The sequence below is a fragment of the Panthera tigris genome, chromosome B1 (assembly GCF_018350195.1).
Source record: "Panthera tigris isolate Pti1 chromosome B1, P.tigris_Pti1_mat1.1, whole genome shotgun sequence".
In the NCBI taxonomy this organism is placed as follows: Eukaryota; Metazoa; Chordata; class Mammalia; order Carnivora; family Felidae; genus Panthera; species Panthera tigris.
The window spans coordinates 27143232-27152924 of record NC_056663.1 but is presented as its reverse complement, the minus strand read 5'-3'; the positions used below and the strand labels follow the sequence as shown (position 1 = coordinate 27152924).

The following is a 9693-nucleotide window of genomic DNA, read 5'->3' as shown; positions in this document are numbered from 1 at the left end:
AGCGCCGAGCGCCCTGTTTACTCTGCTCTTTGTGACGTCGCGTTCCCATGACTGGGCGCAAACGGCCCGCGCTCCATTCACGCGCAGGGGAGGGGGCAGGGGAGGGGCAGGCGGGGCCGAGGGAGCAGGCGCGGGGCGGGGAGCCGGCGCGGGGGGCGGGGGGGAGGGCGCGAGGCCCAGAATGGCAAGGGGCGGGGCCTCTCGAGGTAGTAATGAATCTGCCCCCTCCCGGGGGAGTGCAGAGGAGCATTAATACATCTACAAGCTAAAGAGGAAACTCTGGCTGGGGCAGTGCGCGGAGCTCCGGCTGTCGGTGGCGAGCGGCAGCGGCCCGAACGGCAGCGCCGGTGGCGGCTACGGCGGCAGCGGCACAACGGGCAAAATACAATAGAGGCAGCAACAGAAGGGAGCCCCGGTGGTTCTCTCTCCCATAAACACACTCCCCTTCACCTTCCCCTCAGCACCGCGCGCGGTGCCGCCCGGTGCCCGAGGCCGCTCGGACTGCTATGTAACCGCGAGACTGCTGGAGGAAGGGGACCGGGGAGAAGAGACTCGCCCGTGGGAGGCCGTGGGGGCCAAGTTTGCGGCCACTTCTGCACGCGCTTCCTTTAGCCCCCGCTTGTCCCCTCCTGCAGCCCAACTGGCCCGGGTCCCCTTCGCCTCCTCCTCGCGTGCCCAGCAGCCGCGGTTCCCGGCGACCATGGTGACGGTGGAGGAGCTGCGGGAGATGGACTGCAGCGTGCTCAAAAGGCTGATGAACCGGGAAGAGAACGGCGGCGGCGCGGGCGGCAGCGGCAGCCACGGCGCCTTTGGGCTGCTGAGCGGCGGCAAGTGCCTGCTCCTGGACTGCAGACCGTTCCTGGCGCACAGCGCGGGCTACATCCGAGGCTCGGTCAACGTGCGCTGCAACACCATCGTGCGGCGGCGGGCCAAGGGCTCGGTGAGCCTGGAGCAGATCCTGCCCGCGGAGGAGGAGGTGCGCGCCCGCCTGCGCTCCGGCCTCTACTCGGCGGTCATAGTCTACGACGAGCGCAGCCCGCGCGCGGAGAGCCTCCGCGAAGACAGCACCGTGTCGCTGGTAGTGCAGGCGCTGCGCCGCAACGCCGAGCGCACCGACATCTGCCTGCTCAAAGGTAAACTCTGGCGCCGGGGCGCGAGCTGGAGGGTAGGTGTCGCGGGGCTTGGCGGCCTGCGCCTTAGTGGGCAAGGGAAGAAGTAAGTGCCTGGAGGGACTCGTGGCTGCGTGGGTACCCAGGCACTCCTTTGTGCGTGCTGTTTTGCATGGGTTTGCAAGGTTTTCGTGCGTTTGTGTGCAAGTGCGAGCGCCTGAAGTCCTCAGAGACGGTGAAGGTGCGTTTCCTCTGTCACCTGCAAGTCGGTACTCTTCCTGGAGACTGCATTTATTTACGCTCACTAACCGTCAGGTCTCTTAGGCGTAGCGGCTCCACTGCGTTGCCCACCCATATATAGTCCAGGGAGGTGCTCCCGGTGCTAGTGTGCGGGTGCGGAAGGTCAAGCCTGTCGTTTTGGCGTGCTCAGGCCCTGCACTGAGTCCGACCCCTTGAACCCGAGAGGTGGGGAATACGGTGAAGAAGGGCGAGCGCCGAGGTGGGATCGGCTTGGTAAATGCAGAAAGGAAGATCGGGTTGCGGACATTGCGTGGAGCTATCTGCTGCCCAACTCCGAGCTCCGCCTGGAAGGTGGCCAACTTCTCCCGCCTCGGGCTAGACCCCAGCTCCGGGAGCGGGGGAGGGGGGAGGGGCGGGAGGACTGAGTTTCGGGGAACGCGAGACGCGAACGTGCCCCTTAAATTCAGGCCGCGGAGAAGTACGACCTTTTGTTCAGACGGGGTTCTCGACTGTCTTGTTAGCGCGTGCTTGACTTAAGTGAAACCTGGAGAAACTCTTCGGGGACGGGAGTTCTGGTCAAATGTGGAAGTCAGAAACCCCCAAAGGACCGCGTGCTAAGTAACTGGAGGGACGGTGCCCCGGCCGCACCTGCCGGGCCTCGTCGGGTGCCGGTCCCTGACGTTCCTCGGGTGGGAGAGCCGTCAGGACGGGGTGTGGGTAGGGGCGCCCCTGCCGCGCTGCGCCCCGTCTTCCTACTGCCGCATTCCGCGCATTCTTTCGCCCGCGTCCGGTCCTCGCCTCCGAACCCGAGAGGCGTTTCAGACCCTGGCCTTCAAAGAGCCGCTCCTTTCCCTGCCGGCGTCCTTCGCCTCCTCCCTCCTTTCTTTCCCCTCCGGACCTGCTCGCCCCGGAGGAAGGGAGGTGGTGGAGGGAGGAGGGGCGGAAACCTCTCCCCACCGCCCTTTCCAAAAAGCACAACAAAACTGCTCAGTGCCGCCGAGCCGAGTTCGCCCCTGCCGAACAGCGGGGGGCTTTGTTCTCGGCAGTTGTTTCCTGGCCATTTGACCTGTCAGCTGCTGGGGAAATGCTGCTGTTGACCTTTGGTTGAACTACTAAGGCGATTTTGCTGATATTTCTTTCTCTGTGAGAGCTGCCTTTTGCACCTCCGATCCAGCCTAATCTTCCTTTTTTCTCCCCAAAGCGCTTTAAGAGAAAGTGCCGGGAAGGAGTGGCACCGGAAGGACCGGCGAGCCGGGCTCCTGGGACTCGGCGACCTCGCCTGCCTGGGGGCCGAGCTGTGCCCGGAGCGCCCGGCAGACGCACGTCCGGCTTCCACCCGTGCCAATGTGGGGGTCCGGAATGCTGAGCGCGCCTCCCCTCCCCTGCCTGGTGCCGGCGTCCATGGCGACAATGGGAGAAATTTCTCCCGGGAGATAGCCCTTTCGGGTGGCACGGGCTGCACTCCGAGCCGCGCTGCCCTGGATCCCTCCTGATGGAGAGCCCGAGCCTGTGCCTTCCTTCGCGGGCTCGGAAGCCAGGGCTCTTCTCGAGGTGGTGCAGATCCACGTGGAGGCTGGCTGCGTTTTGTTTTGTTTTTCTTCCTGGAAGAAACCCGTAGGGGATCGCCCTAGAGCAGCAGCTCGGTCGGGGACCTTGACCCCTGGGCTTCCGGGCTCCAGGACGCTTAAGCCCCTGGGAGGGAGGCGTGCTTTTAAGGTTTCCTCCTCCCGCTGGTGGCACCTCCCTGGACCCGCAGGGGAGAGCCCGGAGCCAGATCAGTTAGGCTGCTGGGCGCGAGGCTAATGTTAAAGACTGAGTAGGGCAGAAGCCTCTGGGTAAAATGACAGTTCTCTGGTCGTTGGCGAGGTCCCTGGAGGGAGGAAAAGGAGCCATCTAACGGCTCTTTCCTATGGGGCCCTGTACTGCTTCCTATTGTCTGACCTGGGGTGGTGGGGAGGCCGACCTTCCGCTTCTCAAAGTCGATATTCTTTAGTATCTAGGCCTGGGCGGCAGGTTGAACTAATGCCTCTTCTGGAACAGGCCAGAGGGAGTAGCCAGTACACTCAGCTGAACAGCTGTGTCTTCTAAGGGAAAGGAGCCTGCTTTGGAAGCAGCAGCCTAAAATTCAGTGGTGGTGGTGGTGGTGAGGGGCTTGTTCTGTAGCGATGGTAGAAGCTTCCAGGTTCACAGGGTCGTATGCTATTAACCTGGCTTCTTTTCATATGTGTGCTAAGCAAAGGAAGTATTAATTAACACCGTTCCCCTTCCTTCCCTTGGCCCTGTAATGAAAAGGCATCCCTAGTGAGTTGAGGGAGAACCGGGAAGTGTCTGCTCCCACACCACTGGAAGAGGACAGCCATGCCTCCTAAGTTCTAGTGGAGAAGCCAGTAAAATGGAGAAAATGTGGGTTCATGGAAGGGCACTCTGGGGGCAGAGAACTAATGGGAAACTGGGGAGGAAAAGCCCCTTAGATTATCTTTAGTAAATGCCTAAATTGATTCAGTGTTGGGTAATTTGGTTCCCATCGGAGTTGTTCATTTTAATTTCCATCTAATGGGACTTTCTGTATATCTCATTGCACATGTGGTGGGGAATGTGAAAGGAAAAGTGGCCAGACCCGACTGTTCTCTGCCAACCTGCAGGAACAGAAAAACAGAATATTTTCGGAAGTTATATTATCCTTTCCAGCCAAAGGCTATCTAATTCTACCAACTAATTGTGTTTAATAATCTGAGTTTTCTATTTCTGCCATGTGGACGTGCGTTGGTAGAAATGAGTTAACTGCAGGTGGTTAACTAATACCACATGCAAGAATTCGTAGTTAAGAGTAAATGTTACTTAATACCAATAAAATGCTGCCTGGCCTTTACATTCCCTAAATGTTATCCCAAGTTTTGCTAAGAACGATAACCTTAAATCACTACACTCTCTGGTCTCTTTGCTAGTAGAAGATTCCCATTGGGGCAAATCTTCCCCCCCCCCCAACTTTAAGCTCATTTTATTTAAAGTCCTGTAAGGCATTTTGGGGGAAAGTTTAGAAATTTCAGCTTTTCAGATTTCATTAGAATACACACCTCCTTTGAACTCCCTTTCTTTCCTTGATAGCTCCTCAGATGAGGGTTTTAGACCCTGATCATTAGAGAAGGACAAAAAGGGCATTTTCTTACCCTAATACCTTACTTTTCTCCTGTCTCAAATTCATCTCAGCTCATGACTTTTGTCCGTTTTTTAAGTTCTGATTTAAAAGTTGTCCTGGCCCTGTCTTGAGGCAGTGGGACGATCAATTAGATATCAATTAGATAGCTTCTCCCTCCAGGTTGGGACTCACATACACTGTAGTCCTAAGGCCTGATCCTACAGACTGACATTACACTTTCTGTAGGAAACAGCCCCCAAGGCCAATGACGGAGTGGGGGGAGCGCTCAGCCAGCAGCTGAGCTGGGTCTTGTCTCTGTCTCCATTTTCCTGGCCCATCCTAGTCCCCCAGGAGGTCAGTGGCAGCAGACAGCAAACCCCGGCGGGGGGGTTGGGGGGGGGGATGAGGTTGCACACCTTTTGACCCAAAGAGAAACGGACTGGCCTTTCTTCTTATAAATATGATACAATGCCCGTGCCAGCCAAGGATTGAGAGCATTAGAATTACACACAATGGCAGGCCTTAGAGCTAATCTCTCACCTCTGTTGTCATTCGTTAAAGAATGACCCCGAGCGAAGAGCGAAGCAAACTCCTTCGACCTGGATATTTCCAATCAACAAAAGTAACAGAAGACCGGGCGCAGGTATCAATTGAAAGTGAAAACCCTATCACTAGGAAGCCTATCACAGGTCCCTTGGGCTTGTCCTGAGGGCTTATAGGAGAGATGGGCTACACTGGGAACTGAGGGAAGGTGGCTTTTCCAAGGAGCCAAAAAATTCCTTTAAAAAATCAGAACATCTGAAACCAGATAGCCAGTTTCCTTACTGGGAGGCAGTTGCCGCCTAACAAAGGAAGTTTGACAGGAAGAAAAGTTCACTCTCCAGCGGAAGGCAGCACCAGCCAGCTTGCTGAATGTAGCAGATAGCCCAGAAGGACTGGGAGGGACGGTGAACCAGCTCCAGCTCCAGGGTGGCATTAAGTGTCAGCCAGCTGGCCCAGGACGCGCAGGTCTGTGTGTGGGGTCCCAGGGTGGGAAGCTCACTTAGGTAAATCTTCAGCACTGCTCAGCGTTTACGTGGGTGCTTACTAAGTTAACACCCGCATCAACGGGAGTTCTCAAAGTCGAATGACCCCAGACTTTCTTGCTGGGCAGCGTTTGGCTCGTACTGATAATGAAGTCCCAGGAGAGCAAGCCCCTGTCTGTGAACGGGTGACATTCTGAGTGTTTGAGAGAGGGTGACTGGAAGAGCGACAGCCATATTAAGATCTGTGACCACTGTCCCCACCAAATGACTGGCTTCCCCATCACAGACCCCACGAAGAGTCCTACTGTGGTGATGTGATCGGCACTGCACCAGCCTGTCCTTTCTAGAGCACTGTTATGCGCACATCACAGCGCTGCATGGACGTGTGGACAGTGGGTCATCCTTTTCAGTAAGCTGTGACAGTTGTCTTGCTTTGTATGAGAAAAAGAGCGTGGAGTTCAGCTAGCTATGGATGTGATTATCCCTCAAAAAAAGTTGGGGGGGTATTACATTCCTTTTCTTCCCTCTAGACTCTCACGTTTCAAAATTAAGATGAGAAAATGAGAGCTTTAAGACCAGAAAGTCTATTATTTTTTCTTTAATTTTTTTTCTTAACGTTTTATTTATTTATTTATTTATTTATTTATTAATGTTTTTATTTATTTTTGAGACAGAGAGAGACAGAGCATGAGCAGGGGAGGGTCAGAGAGAGAGGGAGACATAGAATCTGAAGCAGGCTCCAGGCTCTGAGCTGTCAGCACAGAGCCTGACGCAGGGCTTGAACTCATGGACTGTGAGATCATGACCTGAGCTGAAGTCAGACACTCAACCAACTGAGCCACCCAGGCACCCCACATTTTATTTATTTTTGAGACAGGGAGAGACAGAGCATGAACAGGGGAGGGGCAGAGAGAGAGGGAGACACAGAATCTGAAACAGGCTCCAGGCTCTGAGCTGTCAGCACAGAGCCCGATGTGGGGCTCGAACTCACGGACCGCGAGATCATGACCTGAGCCGAAGTCGGACGCTCAACCGACTGAGCCACCCAGGCGCCCCCAGAAAGTCTATTATTAAGAACATGGGAAAAACAGGTCAAAATTAGTCAGAATATCTGTTATGGAATTACATCCAATTGGAACTACACAAAACAGGCGGAAAGTCATTGGTGTATGTGTCATGAAACTGCATTCAGAAGCTAGAAATGCAGATCTTAGACACCTGCTTTGCAGAGAAGTTTGTGACATTTAGAATCGCAGAGTATCAGAAGTTAAAGATGATAACAGTCTGAAATCCTTGCATCGTGACCCCGTAGGGATACAGATACACCTGAAACCAGAGGCCCATGAACTTCTACCTTCTTTAAATGCAGTGGATTCTAGAAGTTTCTATCCTGTTGTGTTTCCTTAAATAAAGAGTGCTAGTCATGACTCTTTAGTGGCAACCTGTAGTTTGAAAAACACCGGTTAGACGCGGAGTTTGGTGAAATGTCACGAGTGTCCAGATCCTTTCTGTTTCTACATGTGTCTTCAATGGGATGAAACCAGCAGTCTGTGCCTCCCCCGGGAGAAGGACCACCAGGAAGGCAGAGATGGGCACACAGCAGGGTCGGCTCCCGGTGGCCAGACTAGCAGGTGGCTTCGAGGCCAGTGGCCTGAACGCTGGCACTGCCCTTACCTGAGGTTGCCCTGTGCCTCAGTTTCCTCATCTGTAAAACTGGGGCCAGTCACCCCTCAAGGACTGCTGCTTGGGAAGAACCTGGCACATAGTGAGCATTTCCTCTATCCCTTTTAGTAACGTGGAGCCGATACCAGGCGTGGACGTGCTGGTCTTGTGGAGTGTGGACGTGGGTGGTTCCTCACTTGCAGCCTTCCGTCCCTGCCACCCCGCCTGCCACCCCGCCTGCGTGCTCTGGGGCTGTCCTTCCGTGCTGCGCGCAGCCGAGGTCCCAGCCCGGTGCCGCTCTCCACCCGCAGGAAGGAGCTCCTTGGGTGCAACTCTTCATAACGGTCAGCCACAGACCCTCCAGAGCTAGCGACAGCTCAGGAGGGAGAATCCCTTCCACGGCTGCCTGCCTGGGACACTCCAGTCCCTCAGGCAAATCTGCTTGTTCACTTGGTTCCTTTCTGCTTGTTCTTTAAAGAGCTGCCAAAGGGAACGGACCTCAGTAATCCTGTTTCTGCTCCACTCTAATGCTGCCTTCTCCCACCCTCTCTGCCCTGTTATGAGAGGCTTGGGGGTGGTGCGGATGACAAATGGCCCCCCTTCAAGCCTGGCCTGACCCCCCCGGGTCACCTCTGTCCCTCCCAGTTGGCTGCTCCCCCCCTGCCTGCCACACCCCGAGGGCATTGGCCAGCTCGGGAGCCTTCTGGGCTGTGGGTGCTGTGCCACCTGCGGGGCTGACGGAGGATCGACCTGGAGGCAGCAAATGTCCCCTATGGGGAAAGGTCCTGGAACTCAGACAGTGAACTCAGCCCTTCTGCTGTCTAACTACCAGATCTCAAGACTGTGACTGGAAAAATAAGTAAAGCCCAGGAGGAGAGGGCTGTCCAGAGTCTGGGAAATTGTCCGTAATGCTGGAGTCCCCTTGTAAGTGCCAGAAAAGGAAGTCTTCGTTAGGTGCCTCCCCGAGGCCAAGTGCAGAGCACTGGCTGTTCCAATCAGTCCTCAGAGGATGCCAGGTGCGGATGTCTCATCACACTTTACAAGTGAGGGAGAGGCTCAGAGAGGTTCGATGACAGCCCCAGGCCGCACAGCTTGATGACTTGACCAGGTTGGGATTCAACGCAGGCCTTTTCAGTCTGGTGCCCTGTCCCGCACCTTCTCAGCAATGGGAAGGACATTGTGTGTTGACCACTCTGAGGCTCCTCCTACTTCCGCTGCCCTTTGGTGTGTGTGTGGGGGGTGCTCCTCCTCGGTGACCTCACAGCCTGGCCCTGGCGCTCCTGTGTCTCCAGCACTCGCTTTCAGGGGGGCACCGCTAGTCTGCCTGTCTGGGTGACAAGCTTTGGGAGCGCACCGCCCATGTCTTCCATAGCTTTGAAAACAGCATATTTGAACAGCTCAAATTACGTAATAAACACAGGAAATCATTTTATTTAAAAGTCTTTAAATCCTATAGAAATACATAGAGTAACAGCTAATGGCTTTGTATATAGGTGTTCAACAATGGTTTGTTGATTGATTCACTTCCCTTTCTGCCTTTCAAAGGGGAACATTTAAGGAAGTTTCCCAGAGTTCTACCTTAGGAACTTGAGCTAAAGACATTTGCTGGAAGAGCCATCTTCCCTCATTATGATTCACTGCATTTGGGGCAGCAATGTTTGTAGCCTTGTAAAGAAAAGGGGGTGCTAATGGGAAGGAGGGGTGCCCCTGTGCTGAGATGACCATTAAGGCCACCAACGCGCCCGAAGCTGCCAGTACTGGGCCCTCTCCTCCGGGGGAAGCTGGTTATTGTGACTCAGCAGGAGCCGGGCCTGTGACCAGAGAGATCCCCATTTATATCCCGAGGGAGGGAATGGAGGGGAACAGAGAGGAAAAAATGTATACCCTGTTCTGTAAGCCTTATGATGTGGCGAAGAAGCATTCCCTTCTTCTGCAAAGCAGAATTTTCTAGGGCTGGGATCTGGGCAAGTGATTGACTAACTGTCACATGTCTGCATGTCGGAAGGTTACCATGAATGTCTCTAGGAACCCGTGACACCATGCCGCTTACGCGTCAGGATTTAACGGTGCTAGCTACATTCGGGACTGTTGGTTGAATGGGTCCGTTACAGTGGTCGCTTCACAACCTGTAGGCTCTCCTGAATGAATTTGTAATATGTTTCGGGTCCTATGGAAACGGCAAGATAAAAATACAAGCAGGGCCACACAAGGACCGTGGATGCTAAGTTACTCGCAATGCAAAGTCCCAGAACTGAGAGTAAATCGGATACTGACCAAGCATTTCTCTTCTAGTGTTTCCTGCCCCTCTCCTGCTTCTCTGCCCTCCGCCAGCCAGCAGGAGCTTTTCGGCTTGGCACTAACACTATTCCAGAGAAGTCGGCCCTTTATCTCTTTTTACTTAAAAGACCTCCCTTCCCCGGAAGACGATCCCACAGATAACCATTCCAGAGCTTAGCAACTCGCAGGTCAGGAAATCCTGCCTTGCCCCAAACCTGTATGTAGCAAGAGGGATTTATATTTA

At 54.6% G+C, this 9693-nt stretch overlaps 1 protein-coding gene across 3 annotated transcripts in view; it reads left to right on the top strand.

Moving 5' to 3' along the window:
* Nucleotides 1-168: 168 nt before the first annotated feature.
* Nucleotides 169-9693, top strand: part of DUSP4 (dual specificity phosphatase 4) — a 28974-nt gene continuing 19449 nt past the window's right edge. For all 3 annotated transcript variants that reach the window (XM_042983123.1, XM_042983121.1, XM_042983120.1), the window contains exon 1: nt 169-1133. In XM_042983123.1, coding sequence (XP_042839057.1) covers nt 701-1133 — 433 coding nt within the window. In that variant the 5' untranslated portion in view covers nt 169-700. The remainder of the gene's footprint in view (nt 1134-9693) is intronic.